This window comes from Salvelinus alpinus, chromosome 30 (genome assembly GCF_045679555.1).
Source record: "Salvelinus alpinus chromosome 30, SLU_Salpinus.1, whole genome shotgun sequence".
NCBI lineage: Eukaryota > Metazoa > Chordata > Actinopteri > Salmoniformes > Salmonidae > Salvelinus > Salvelinus alpinus.
Window position 1 is genome coordinate 3,710,469 of NC_092115.1, and position 15,387 is coordinate 3,725,855.

A 15,387-nucleotide genomic window follows, 5' to 3' on the forward strand; every position below is an offset into this window, starting at 1 on the left:
AACACTGGACACTGGAGAAATGGAAAAACGTCGCCTGGTCTGATGAATCCCGGTTCCTGCCGTTTCACGCTGATGGGAGGACTAGGGTATGGAGAAAACCACACGAGTACCTGCATCCATAATGCCGTGCGTCAACATTACAGGCTGGTGGAGTGGTGTGGGGTGTGTTTTCGTGGCACACATTGGGCCCCTGGTGTGATGGTGTGGGGGGGTGTTTTCAGGGCACACATTGGGCCCCTGGTGGAGTGGTGGGATGGTGTGGGGTGTGTTTTCAGGGCACACATTGGGCCCCTGGTGGAGTGGTGGTGGTGTGGGGTGTGTTTTCGTGGCACACATTGGGCCCCTGGTGGAGTGGTGTGATGGTGTGGGGTGTGTTTTCAGGGCACACATTGGGCCCCTGGTGGAGTGGTGGGATGGTGTGGGGGTGTGTTTTCAGGGCACACATTGGGCCCCTGGTGGAGTGGTGTGATGGTGTGGGGGTGTGTTTTCAGGGCACACATTGGGCCCCTTGTGGAGTGGTGTGATGGTGTGGGGTGTGTTTTCAGGGCACACATTGGGCCCCTGGTGGAGTGGTGTGATGGTGTGTTTTCAGGGCACACATTGGGCCCCTGGTGGAGTGGTGTGATGGTGTGGGGTGTGTTTTCAGGGCACACATTGGGCCCCTGGTGTGATGGTGTGGGGTGTGTTTTCATGGCACACATTGGGCCCCTGGTGGAGTGGTGTGATGGTGTGGGGTGTGTTTTCAGGGCACACATTGGGCCCCTGGTGTGATGGTGTGGGGGGTGTTTTCAGGGCACACATTGGGCCCCTGGTGTGATGGTGTGGGGTGTGTTTTCATGGCACACATTGGGCCCCTGGTGGAGTGGTGTGATGGTGTGGGGTGTGTTTTCAGGGCACACATTGGGCCCCTGGTGGAGTGGTGTGATGGTGTGGGGTGTGTTTTCAGGGCACACATTGGGCCCCTGGTGGAGTGGTGTGATGGTGTGTTTTCAGGGCACACATTGGGCCCCTGGTGGAGTGGTGTGATGGTGTGGGGTGTGTTTTCAGGGCACACATTGGGCCCCTGGTGGAGTGGTGTGATGGTGTGGGGTGTGTTTTCATGGCACACATTGGGCCCCTGGTGGAGTGGTGTGATGGTGTGGGGTGTGTTTTCGTGGCACACATTGGGCCCCTGGTGGAGTGGTGTGATGGTGTGGGGTGTGTTTTCATGGCACACATTGGGCCCCTGGTGGAGTGGTGGGATGGTGTGGGGTGTGTTTTCAGGGCACACATTGGGCCCCTGGTGGAGTGGTGTGATGGTGTGGGGGTGTGTTTTCAGGGCACACATTGGGCCCCTGGTGGAGTGGTGTGATGGTGTGTTTTCAGGGCACACATTGGGCCCCTGGTGGAGTGGTGGGATGGTGTGTTTTCAGGGCACACATTGGGCCCCTGGTGGAGTGGTGTGATGGTGTGGGGGTGTGTTTTCAGGGCACACATTGGGCCCCTGGTGGAGTGGTGGGATGGTGTGGGGTGTGTTTTCAGGGCACACATTGGGCCCCTGGTGGAGTGGTGGGATGGTGTGGGGGTGTGTTTTCAGGGCACACATTGGGCCCCTGGTGGAGTGGTGGGATGGTGTGTTTTCAGGGCACACATTGGGCCCCTGGTGTAGTGGTGGGATGGTGTGGGGTGTGTTTTCAGGGCACACATTGGGCCCCTGGTGGAGTGGTGGGATGGTGTGTTTTCAGGGCACACATTGGGCCCCTGGTGTAGTGGTGGGATGGTGTGGGGTGTGTTTTCAGGGCACACATTGGGCCCCTTGAGAACAGTGGAGCACCGTTTGAATGCCACAGGATATACCTGAACATCATAGCCAATCAGGTGCATCCCTTCATGGCAGCAGTGTATCCATCTGCAAGTATATATTTTTTTCAGCAGGATAATGCCCCCGATGCCACAAAGCTAGGATTGTCCAGGAATGGTTCCACGATCATAACAGTGAATTCAGCTTACTGCAGTGTCCTGCCCAGTCATCTGTGGGATGAGATGGAACAAGACATTCGTAGTAGAGGTCCACTACCAGCCAACTGGACACAACTGTAGGAAGCATTGGAGTCAACATGGGCCAGGATCCCTGTGGAACGCTTTCAACACCTTGTAGAGTCCATGTCCTGACTAGTTGAGACTGTTCTGAGGGGAAGGGGGGGTGCCACTCAATATTAGGAAGGTGTTCCTAATGTTTTGAAAACTCAGTGCAAATATTACTGGAGGTTTAGAGTAAATGTATAATGATATAGTTCTATAGTTATAATGATATAGTTCTATAGTTATAATGATATAGTTCTATAGTTATAATGATATAGTTCTATAGTTCTATAGTTATAGTTATGATATAGTTCTATAGTTATAGTTATGATATAGTTCTATAGTTATAGTTATGATATAGTTCTATTGGTATAATGATATAGTTCTATTGGTATAATGATATAGTTCTATTGGTATAATGATATAGTTCTATTGGTATAATGATATAGTTCTATAGGTATAATGATATAGTTCTATAGTTATAATGATATAGTTCTATAGTTATAATGATATAGTTCTATAGTTCTATAGTTATAGTTATGATATAGTTCTATAGTTATAGTTATGATATAGTTATATAGTTATAGTTATGATATAGTTATATAGTTATAATGATATAGTTCTAATGATATAGTTATAATGATATAGTTCTATAGGTATAATGATATAGTTCTATAGTTATAATGATATAGTTATATAGGTATAATGATATAGTTATATAGTTATAATGATATAGTTATATAGTTATAATGATATGGTTATATAGGTATAATGATATGGTTATATAGGTATAATGATATAGTTATAATGATATAGTTCTATAGTTCTATAGTTATAGTTATGATATAGTTCTATAGTTATAGTTATGATATAGTTCTATAGTTATAGTTATGATATAGTTCTATTGGTATAATGATATAGTTCTATTGGTATAATGATATAGTTCTATTGGTATAATGATATAGTTCTATTGGTATAATGATATAGTTATATCGGTATAATGATATAGTTATATCGGTATAATGATATAGTTCTATCGGTATAATGATATAGTTCTATCGGTATAATGATATAGTTCTATCGGTATAATGATATAGTTCTATCGGTATAATGATATAGTTCTATAGGTATAATGATATAGTTCTATAGTTATAATGATATAGTTATAATGATATAGTTCTATAGGTATAATGAAATGATATAGTTATAATGATATAGTTATAATGATATAGTTATATAGTTATAATGATATAGATATAGTTATAATGATAGTTATATAGTTATAATGATATAGTTCTATATGTATAATGATATAGTTCTATAGGTATAATGATATAGTTATATAGTTATAATGACATAGTTATAATGATATAGTTAGTTATAATGATATAGTTCTATAGTTATATAGTTCAAATGATATAGTTCTATAGTTATAATGATAGTTATATAGTTATATAGGTATAATGATATAGTTCTATAGTTATAATGATATAGTTAATGATACTTATATAGTTATAATGATATAGTTATATAGTTATAATGATATAGTACTATAGTTATAATGATATAGTTCTATAGTTATATAGTTATATAGCTCCTCGTGGAGCTGTTTCCTCAGAATCCTGTGTTATAATGATATAGTTATAATGATATAGTTATAATGATATAGTTATATAGTTATAATGATATAGTTCTATAGTTATAATTATATAGTTATATAGTTATAATGATATAGTTCTATAGTTATAATTATATAGTTATATAGCTCCTCGTGGAGCTGTTTCCTCAGAATCCTGTGTTATAATGGCACATAGATATTACTGTACTGTGCCGTTTTGTTGTTTTTCAAATTAAGAAGTGGAGCCTACTAGCATGAATGGGTCCAACTTCAAGAACTAATTTCTAGGCTAGCCCTAGCGAGAGTTTATCTATATTTTTCCATGGTTGTCTATTTACAACTACAAACCGATGCTGGCACTAAGAACGCACTCAACGAGCTGTATAAAATCCATTAGCAAACAAGAAAATGCTCATCCAGAGGCAGTGCTCCTAGTGGCCGGGGACTTTAATGCAGGTTAAATCAAATCTGTTTTACCTCATTTCTACCAGCATGGTACATGTGCAACCAGAGGAAGAAAAAACTTTAGACCACCTTTACTTCACACACAGAGATACGTACAAAGCTCTCCCTCCCTCTGACCATAATTCTATCCTCCTGATTCCTACCAGTGACCCGCTCAATACAGAAGTGGTCACATCAAATAAAATACTATTTTATTTGTCACATGCGCCACTTGCGCCAACAGGTGTAGACCTTACCGTGAAATGTTTACTAACAGGCCCTTAACCAACATTGCAGTTCAAGAAAGAGTTAAGAAAATAAAAACCCAGTCTCAATGTCAACAGTGAGGAGGCGACTCAGGGATGCTGGCCTTCTAGGCAGAGTTACAAAGATAAAGTCCCATCTCAGACTGGCCAATAAAAATAAAAGATTAAGATGGACAAAAGAACAGACACTGAACAGAGGAACTGCCTAGAAGGCCAGCATCCCGGAGTCGCATCTTCACTGTTGACGTTGAGACTGGTGTTTTGCGGGTACTACTTAATGAAGCTTCCAGTTGAGGACTTGTGAGGCGTCTGTTTCTCAAACTAGACTCTAATGTACTTGTCCTCTTGCTCAGTTGTGCACCGGGGTCTCCCACTCCTCCTTCTATTCTGGTTAGAGCCCGTATGCACTATTCTATGAAAGGGGTAGTATACAGCATTGTACGAGATCTACCCCCTGTATATAGCCTCGCTGCTGTTATTGTATTGTTGCCCTTTTTATTTTAACTTTAGTTTATTTAGTAAAACTTTTTCTTAACTGCATTGTTGGTTAAGGGCTTGTAAGAAAGCATTTCACGGTAAGGTCCACACCTGTTGTATCCGGCGCATTTGATTTGATTTGAACATCCTCCCTCCATTCATCTGGATGATAAATCCCAGCATGCCTTACCAGAGCAGCGTGACAAACTAATATTCCCTGACTAAAACTGCAGAACAAACCGTGAACTAACACTGTATCAACCATTAGCAATGGTGTCAACCTTAAGAGAAACGGAGTGTTAAATCAGTTCATGCTTGCGATGGAGGAAAGACAGAGACATGACCTATTCGTTAGTTTACTGGTTGTGTAACAGAGAAGAACAAGAGGAGCCTGTCTGCCGGCCTGGAAATAGTATCTTTCATACAGACACCCGTTTTACCGTATTATAAATCATATGAGATGATACAGTGACCTACCTGTTGTGAGTATCCTCTGAACATGGGGTTAACAGCCTTGATCCCCTGGAACAGACCGGTAGGGACGACATAGGATGGCCTGAAGCACCACAGGAAGAAAAGGATAGGACTGTGTGAAACACCACAGAACAAGAATAGCTTACATTTGCTTTTATTATGAACCTATATTTAACCAGGGGAACCCACTGAGACCAGGGTCTGATCCCCATTAGTTCCTGCCAAGGCAGCAGCTACTCTTCCTGGGGTTTATTATGGATCCCCATTAGTTCCTGCCAAGGCAGCAGCTACTCTTCCTGGGGTTTATTATGGATCCCCTTTAGTTCCTGCCAAGGCAGCAGCTACTCTTCCTGGGGTTTATTATGGATCCCCTTTAGTTCCTGCCAAGGCAGCAGCTACTCTTCCTGGGGTTTATTATGGATCCCCATTAGTTCCTGCCAAGGCAGCAGCTACTCTTCCTGGGGTTTATTATGGACCCCCATTAGTTCCTGCCGAGGCAGCAGCTACTCTTCCTGGGGTTTATTATGGATCCCCAATAGTTTCTGCCGAGGCAGCAGCTACTCTTCCTGGGGTTTATTATGGATCCCCATTAGTTCCTGTCGAGGCAGCAACTACTCTTCCTGGGGTTTATTATGGATCCCCATTAGTTTCTGTCGAGGCAGCAGCTACTCTTCCTGGGGTTTATTATGGATCCCCATTAGTTCCTGCCAAGGCAGCAGCTACTCTTCCTGGGGTTTATTATGGATACCCATTAGTTCCTGCCGAGGCAGCAGCTACTCTTCCTGGGGGTTTATTATGGATCCCCATTAGTTCCTGCCAAGGCAGCAGCTACTCTTCCTGGGGTTTATTATGGATCCCCATTAGTTCCTGCCGAGGCAGCAGCTACTCTTCCTGGGGGTTTATTATGGATCCCCATTAGTTCCTGCCAAGGCAGCAGCTACTCTTCCTGGGGTTTATTATGGATCCCCATTAGTTCCTGCCAAGGCAGCAGCTACTCTTCCTGGGGTTTATTATGGATCCCCATTAGTTCCTGCCAAGGCAGCAGCTACTCTTCCTGGGGTTTATTATGGATACCCATTAGTTCCTGCCGAGGCAGCAGCTACTCTTCCTGGGGTTTATTATGGATCCCCATTAGTTCCTGCCGAGGCAGCAGCTACTCTTCCTGGGGGTTTATTATGGATCCCCATTAGTTCCTGCCAAGGCAGCAGCTACTCTTCCTGGGGTTTATTATGGATCCCCATTAGTTCCTGCCAAGGCAGCAGCTACTCTTCCTGGGGTTTATTATGGATCCCCATTAGTTCCTGCCGAGGCAGCAGCTACTCTTCCTGGGGGTTTATTATGGATCCCCATTAGTTCCTGCCAAGGCAGCAGCTACTCTTCCTGGGGTTTATTATGGATCCCCATTAGTTCCTGCCAAGGCAGCAGCTACTCTTCCTGGGGTTTATTATGGATCCCCATTAGTTCCTGCCGAGGCAGCAGCTACTCTTCCTGGGGGTTTATTATGGATCCCCATTAGTTCCTGCCAAGGCAGCAGCTACTCTTCCTGGGGTTTATTATGGATCCCCATTAGTTCCTGCCAAGGCAGCAGCTACTCTTCCTGGGGTTTATTATGGATACCCATTAGTTCCTGCCGAGGCAGCAGCTACTCTTCCTGGGGTTTATTATGGATCCCCATTAGTTCCTGCCGAGGCAGCAGCTACTCTTCCTGGGGTTTATTATGGATCCCCTTTAGTTCCTGCCGAGGCAGCAGCTACTCTTCCTGGGGGTTTATTATGGATCCCCATTAGTTCCTGCCAAGGCAGCAGCTACTCTTCCTGGGGTTTATTATGGATCCCCATTAGTTCCTGCCAAGGCAGCAGCTACTCTTCCTGGGGTTTATTATGGATCCCCATTAGTTCCTGCCAAGGCAGCAGCTACTCTTCCTGGGGTTTATTATGGATACCCATTAGTTCCTGCCGAGGCAGCAGCTACTCTTCCTGGGGGTTTATTATGGATCCCCATTAGTTCCTGCCAAGGCAGCAGCTACTCTTCCTGGGGTTTATTATGGATCCCCATTAGTTCCTGCCAAGGCAGCAGCTACTCTTCCTGGGGTTTATTATGGATCCCCATTAGTTCCTGCCAAGGCAGCAGCAACTCTTCCTGGGGTTTATTATGGATCCCCATTAGTTCCTGCCAAGGCAGCAGCTACTCTTCCTGGGGTTTATTATGGATCCCCATTAGTTCCTGCCGAGGCAGCTGATCTACAACACAACATACGTATGTGTATAGTGCATATGTTATCGTGTGTGTGTGTGTGTTTGTACCCGTGTGTGTGTTCACAGTCCCTGCTGTTCCACAAGGTGTATTTTTATCTGTTTTTTAAATCTGATTCTACTGCTGCACCAGTTACCTGATGTGGAATAGAGTTCCATGTAGTCATGGCTCTATGTAGTACTGTGCACCTCCCATAGTCTGTTCTGGACTTGGGGACTGTGAAGAGACCTCTGGTGGCATGTGGGGTATGAATGGGTGTCTGAGCTGTGTGCCGGTAGTTTAGACAGACAGCTCGGTGCATTCAGCTTGTCAATACCTCTCATAAATACAAGTAGTGATGAAGTCAGTCTCTCCTCTACTTTGAGCCAGGAGAGATATGTATATTGTAAATGTCCTAAGTCCTTCTTGTGGCACCTGACCACACGACTGAACAGTAGTCCAGGTGCGACAAAGCTAGGGCCTGTAGGACCTGCCTTGTTGATAGTGTTGTTAAGAAGGTAGAAACTAGGGCCTGTAGGACCTGCCTTGTTGATAGTGTTGTTAAGAAGGTAGAAACTAGTGCCTGTAGGACCTGCCTTGTTGATAGTGTTGTTAAGAAGGTAGAAACTAGGGCCTGTAGGACCTGCCTTGTTGATAGTGCTATTAAGTAGGTAGAAACTAGGGCCTGTAGGACCTGCCTTGTTGATAGTGTTGTTAAGAAGGTAGAAACTAGGGCCTGTAGGACCTGCCTTGTTGATAGTGTTGTTAAGAAGGTAGAAACTAGGGCCAGTAGGACCTGCCTTGTTGATAGTGTTGTTAAGAAGGTAGAAACTAGGGCCTGTAGGACCTGCCTTGTTGATAGTGCTGTTAAGTAGGTAGAAACTAGGGCCTGTAGGACCTGCCTTGTTGATAGTGTTGTTAAGAAGGTAGAAACTAGGGCCTGTAGGACCTGCCTTGTTGATAGTGTTGTTAAGAAGGTAGAAACTAGGGCCTGTAGGACCTGCCTTGTTGATAGTGTTGTTAAGAAGGTAGAGACTAGGGCCTGTGGGACCTGCCTTGTTGATAGTGTTGTTAAGAAGGTAGAGACTAGGGCCTGTAGGACCTGCCTTGTTCATAGTGTTGTTAAGAAGGTAGAAACTAGGGCCTGTAGGACCTGCCTTGTTGATGGTGTTGTTAAGAAGGTAGAGACTAGGGCCTGTGGGACCTGCCTTGTTGATAGTGTTGTTAAGAAGGTAGAGACTAGGGCCTGTGGGACCTGCCTTGTTCATAGTGTTGTTAAGAAGGTAGAAACTAGGGCCTGTAGGACCTGCCTTGTTGATGGTGTTGTTAAGAAGGTAGAAACTAGTGCCTGTAGGACCTGCCTTGTTGATAGTGTTGTTAAGAAGGTAGAAACTAGGGCCTGTAGGACCTGCCTTGTTGATAGTGCTATTAAGTAGGTAGAAACTAGGGCCTGTAGGACCTGCCTTGTTGATAGTGTTGTTAAGAAGGTAGAAACTAGGGCCTGTAGGACCTGCCTTGTTGATAGTGTTGTTAAGAAGGTAGAAACTAGGGCCAGTAGGACCTGCCTTGTTGATAGTGTTGTTAAGAAGGTAGAAACTAGGGCCTGTAGGACCTGCCTTGTTGATAGTGCTGTTAAGTAGGTAGAAACTAGGGCCTGTAGGACCTGCCTTGTTGATAGTGTTGTTAAGAAGGTAGAAACTAGGGCCTGTAGGACCTGCCTTGTTGATAGTGTTGTTAAGAAGGTAGAAACTAGGGCCTGTAGGACCTGCCTTGTTGATAGTGTTGTTAAGAAGGTAGAGACTAGGGCCTGTAGGACCTGCCTTGTTGATAGTGTTGTTAAGAAGGTAGAGACTAGGGCCTGTAGGACCTGCCTTGTTGATAGTGTTGTTAAGAAGGTAGAAACTAGGGCCTGTAGGACCTGCCTTGTTGATGGTGTTGTTAAGAAGGTAGAGACTAGGGCCTGTGGGACCTGCCTTGTTGATAGTGTTGTTAAGAAGGTAGAGACTAGGGCCTGTGGGACCTGCCTTGTTCATAGTGTTGTTAAGAAGGTAGAAACTAGGGCCTGTAGGACCTGCCTTGTTGATGGTGTTGTTAAGAAGGTAGAAACTAGGGCCTGTAGGACCTGCCTTGTTCATAGTGTTGTTAAGAAGGTAGAAACTAGGGCCTGTAGGACCTGCCTTGTTGATGGTGTTGTTAAGAAGGTAGAAACTAGGGCCTGTAGGACCTGCCTTGTTGATAGTGCTGTTAAGAAGGTAGAAACTAGGGCCTGTAGGACCTGCCTTGTTGATAGTGTTGTTAAGAAGGTAGAAACTAGGGCCTGTAGGACCTGCCTTGTTTATAGTGTTGTTAAGAAGGTAGAAACTAGGGCCTGTAGGACCTGCCTTGTTGATAGTGCTGTTAAGAAGGTAGAAACTAGGGCCTGTAGGACCTGCCTTGTTGATAGTGTTGTTAAGAAGGTAGAAACTAGGGCCTGTAGGACCTGCCTTGTTGATAGTGTTGTTAAGAAGGTAGAAACTAGGGCCTGTAGGACCTGCCTTGTTGATAGTGTTGTTAAGAAGGTAGAAACTAGGGCCTGTAGGACCTGCCTTGTTTATAGTGTTGTTAAGAAGGTAGAAACTAGGGCCTGTAGGACCTGCCTTGTTGATAGTGCTGTTAAGAAGGTAGAAACTAGGGCCTGTAGGACCTGCCTTGTTGATAGTGTTGTTAAGAAGGTAGAAACTAGGGCCTGTAGGACCTGCCTTGTTGATAGTGTTGTTAAGAAGGTAGAAACTAGGGCCTGTAGGACCTGCCTTGTTGATAGTGTTGTTAAGAAGGTAGAAACTAGGGCCTGTAGGACCTGCCTTGTTTATAGTGTTGTTAAGAAGGTAGAAACTAGGGCCTGTAGGACCTGCCTTGTTGATAGTGTTGTTAAGAAGGTAGAAACTAGGGCCTGTAGGACCTGCCTTGTTGATAGTGTTGTTAAGAAGGTAGAAACTAGGGCCTGTAGGACCTGCCTTGTTTATAGTGTTGTTAAGAAGGTAGAAACTAGGGCCTGTAGGACCTGCCTTGTTGATAGTGCTGTTAAGAAGGTAGAAACTAGGGCCTGTAGGACCTGCCTTGTTGATAGTGTTGTTAAGAAGGTAGAAACTAGGGCCTGTAGGACCTGCCTTGTTGATAGTGTTGTTAAGAAGGTAGAAACTAGGGCCTGTAGGACCTGCCTTGTTGATAGTGTTGTTAAGAAGGTAGAAACTAGGGCCTGTAGGACCTGCCTTGTTGATAGTGTTAAGAAGGTAGAAACTAGGGCCTGTAGGACCTGCCTTGTTGATAGTGTTGTTAAGAAGGCAGAGTAGCGCTTTATTATGGACAGACCTCTCCACCATCTTAGTTACTGTTGTACCAAAGATGATCACTACAAAATGACGTTCCGTTCAAAAGGGCAACTAATATATAGAATCAATCAAAACATTTGTTTTGTCATCAGAGTTCTAAATTCACATTCTGGGACCAAATAATCAAGTTTTAGAAAGACCTGTATGTCATTCCAGGACTGCCCTCATTTCTGAGGCTGCAGACCCTAACATCTTATAAACTGTCAGGATAATACTAGCAAGTAAATACGTGTGTGGACTACAGTGAGAGAATGAGATGTGTACCTGTTCTTGTGCCAGAGGTCTGACACCAGTTTCTGGTAGCTCTTACTCAGAGCAGGCTTCTTGTCTGTCCTCACCAGACCTCCACACTCCACAAAGAACTGGGTCAGCGGAGGACTGGAGAGAGAGAAGAACTGGGTTAGAGGAGGACTGGAGAGAGAGAACTGGGTTAGAGGAGGACTGGAGAGAGAGAACTGGGTTAGAGGAGGACTGGAGAGAGAGAGGAGAACTGGGTTAGAGGAGGACTGGAGAGAGAAGAGAGAGAGAGAGAGAAGAACTGGGTTAGAGGAGGACTGGAGAGAGAGAACTGGGTTAGAGGAGGACTGGAGAGAGGAGAACTGGGTTAGAGGAGGACTGGAGAGAGAGAACTGGGTTAGAGGAGGACTGGAGAGAGAGAACTGGGTTAGAGGAGGACTGGAGAGAGAGAACTGGGTTAGAGGAGGACTGGAGAGAGAGAACTGGGTCAGAGGAGGACTGGGTTAGAGGAGGACTGGAGAGAGAACTGGGTTAGAGGAGGACTGGAGAGAGAGAACTGGGTCAGAGGAGGACTGGAGAGAGAGAACTGGGTTAGAGGAGGACTGGAGAGAGAGAACTGGGTTAGAGGAGGACTGGAGAGAGAGAACTGGGTTAGAGGAGGACTGGAGAGAGAGAGGAGAACTGGGTTAGAGGAGGACTGGAGAGAGAAGAGAGAGAGAGAGAAGAACTGGGTAAGAGGAGGACTGGAGAGAGAGGAGAGAGAGAGAGGAACTGGGTTAGAGGAGGACTGGAGAGAGAGGAGAGAGAGAGAGGAACTGGGTAGGGGGAGGACTGGAGAGAGAGGAGAGAGAGAGAGGAACTGGGTAGGGGGAGGACTGGAGAGAGAGGAGAGAGAGAGAGGAACTGGGTTAAAGGAGGACTGGAGAGAGAGGAGAACTGGGTTAGAGGAGGACTAGAGAGAGAGAGCAGTGGCTTCTTCCTTGCTGTGTGGCCTTTCAGGTTATGTCGATATAGGACTCGTTTTACTGTGGATATAGATACTTTTGTACCTGTTTCCTCCAGCTACTTCCCAAGGTCCTTTGCTGTTGTTCTGGGATTGATTTGCACTTTTCGCACCAAAGTACGTTCATCTCTAGGAGACAGAACGTGTCTCCTTCCTGAGCGATATGACGGCTGCGTGGTCCCATGGTGTTTATACTTGCGTACTATTGTTTGTACAGATGAACGTGGTACCTTCAGGTGTTTGGAAATTGCTCCCAAGGATGAACCAGACTTGTGGAGGTCTACAATTTTTTCTGAGGTCTTGGCTGATTTCTGATTTTCCCATGATGTCAAGCAAAGATGCACTGAGTTTGAAGGTAGGCCTTGAAATACATCCACAGGTACACCTCCCAATTGACTCGAATTATGTCAATTAGCCTATCAGAAACTTCTAAAGCCATGATATCATTTTCTGGAATTTTCCAAGCTGTTTAAAGGCACAGTCAACTTAGTGTATGTAAACTTCTGACCCACTGGAATTGTGAAACAGTGAAATAATCTGTCTGTAAACAATTGTTGGAAAAATGACTTGTGTCATGAACAAAGTAGATGTCCTAACTGACTTGCCAAAACTATAGTTTGTTAACAAGAAATTTGTGGAGTGGTTGAAAAACTAGTTTTAATGACTCCAACCTAAGTGTATGTAAACCTCTGACTTCAACTGTACCTCTAATAGCACCATCAGGATGTTTCCCCTGTAGATCCTGTACCTCTAGTAGCACCATCAGGATGTTTCCCTGTAGATCCTGTACCTCTAGTAGCACCATCAGGATGTTTCCCCTGTAGATCCTGTACCTCTAGTAGCACCATCAGGATGTTTCCCCTGTAGATCCTGTACCTCTAGTAGCACCATCAGGATGTTTCCCCTGTAGATCCTGTACCTCTAGTAGCACCATCAGGATGTTTCCCTGTAGATCCTGTACCTCTAGTAGCACCATCAGGATGTTTCCCCTGTAGATCCTGTACCTCTAGTAGCACCATCAGGATGTTTCCCTGTAGATCCTGTACCTCTAGTAGCACCATCAGGATGTTTCCCCTGTAGATCCTGTACCTCTAGTAGCACCATCAGGATGTTTCCCCTGTAGATCCTGTACCTCTAGTAGCACCATCAGGATGTTTCCCCTGTAGATCCTGTACCTCTAGTAGCACCATCAGGATGTTTCCCTGTAGATCCTGTACCTCTAGTAGCACCATCAGGATGTTTCCCCTGTAGATCCTGTACCTCTAGTAGCACCATCAGGATGTTTCCCTGTAGATCCTGTACCTCTAGTAGCACCATCAGGATGTTTCCCCTGTAGATCCTGTACCTCTAGTAGCACCATCAGGATGTTTCCCTGTAGATCCTGTACCTCTAGTAGCACCATCAGGATGTTTCCCTGTAGATCCTGTACCTCTAGTAGCACCATCAGGATGTTTCCCCTGTAGATCCTGTACCTCTAGTAGCACCATCAGGATGTTTCCCTGTAGATCCTGTACCTCTAGTAGCACCATCAGGATGTTTCCCCTGTAGATCCTGTACCTCTAGTAGCACCATCAGGATGTTTCCCCTGTAGATCCTGTACCTCTAGTAGCACCATCAGGATGTTTCCCCTGTAGATCCTGTACCTCTAGTAGCACCATCAGGATGTTTCCCTGTAGATCCTGTACCTCTAGTAGCACCATCAGGATGTTTCCCTGTAGATCCTGTACCTCTAGTAGCACCATCAGGATGTTTCCCCTGTAGATCCTGTACCTCTAGTAGCACCATCAGGATGTTTCCCCTGTAGATCCTGTACCTCTAGTAGCACCATCAGGATGTTTCCCTGTAGATCCTGTACCTCTAGTAGCACCATCAGGATGTTTCCCCTGTAGATCCTGTACCTCTAGTAGCACCATCAGGATGTTTCCCCTGTAGATCCTGTACCTCTAGTAGCACCATCAGGATGTTTCCCCTGTAGATCCTGTACCTCTAGTAGCACCATCAGGATGTTTCCCCTGTAGATCCTGTACCTCTAGTAGCACCATCAGGATGTTTCCCCTGTAGATCCTGTACCTCTAGTAGCACCATCAGGATGTTTCCCCTGTAGATCCTGTACCTCTAGTAGCACCATCAGGATGTTTCCCTGTAGATCCTGTACGTTCCAAGAAAAACACTTGCTACCCACAGTATTGTGTGGCTGTGGGGCTGTGTGGCTGTGGGGCTGTGGGGCTGTGGGGCTGTGGGGCTGTGGGGCTGTGGGGCTGTGTGGCTGTGGGGCTGTGTGGCCAGTGCCGGTACTGGGAATCTTGTTAAAGTTGAGGGTCGCATGGATTCCACTCAATATCAGCAGATTCTTGGGAATAATGTTGAAGAATCAGTCACAAAGTTGAAGTTACGCCGGCGCTGGATATTTCAACAAGACAACGACCCAAAACACTGCTCAAAATCTACCCGGGCATTTATGCAGAGGAACAAGTACAATGTTCTGGAATGGCCATCCCAGTCCCCAGACCTGAATATCATTGAGAATCTGTGGGATGATTTGAAGCGGGCTGTCCATGCTCAGCAACCATCAAACCTAACTGAACTGGAGATGTTTTGTAAGGAGGAATGGTCCAAAATAACTTCATTCAGAATCCAGACACTCATTAGAGGCTATGGGAAGCGTCTAGAGGCTGTTATTTTAGCAAAAGGAGGCTCTACTAAATATTGATGTGATTTTTCTATTGGGGTGCCCAAATTTATGCACCTGTCTAATTTTGTTTTGATGCATATTGCACATTTTCTGTTAATCCAATAAACCTCATTTCACTACTGAAATATTACTGTGTCCATCAGTTATTTGATAGATCAAAATGAAATTGCTGATCCAAACACCCAATTATTTATAAATGGAAATCATGGACATTGTCAGGGGTGCCCAAACTTTTTCATACGACTGTATATAGATTACATTTTGCATCTCCACACAGTTTAAACTAAGAATTAGATTTCACCTCCTTCCTATAAGCCGCATTTAGTCTGTTACACAAGAACACTGTCCATATCAGTTTTGTATATCGTTTATGAGTCGACCCAACTTATTTATGAACGGCTGTGCCTGATGACCTTTGTGGTGGGCCATCATGAATTGACGTGATGTATTTATGTGAGCGGACACCTGGGGACGATTGATTGTTGAGTTGCACTTCGTTCCCGCTCCCATCCCCT

General features: G+C 45.1%; 1 protein-coding gene across 5 annotated transcripts in view; it reads right to left on the reverse strand.

Annotated features, from left to right (window-relative positions):
• Window positions 1–15,387, reverse strand: part of LOC139560182 (ubiquitin carboxyl-terminal hydrolase 33-like) — a 73,734-nt gene that overhangs the window by 39,323 nt on the left and 19,024 nt on the right. For all 5 annotated transcript variants that reach the window (XR_011671880.1, XM_071376730.1, XM_071376729.1 and 2 more), the window contains 2 exons: window positions 11,205–11,318; window positions 5,344–5,422 (listed from right to left, as the gene is read on the reverse strand). Coding sequence is in view for 4 of the 5 variants with exons in the window: in XM_071376730.1 (XP_071232831.1) it covers window positions 5,344–5,422; window positions 11,205–11,318 (193 nt within the window). In the remaining variant the exon portion in view is untranslated. The remainder of the gene's footprint in view (window positions 1–5,343; window positions 5,423–11,204; window positions 11,319–15,387) is intronic.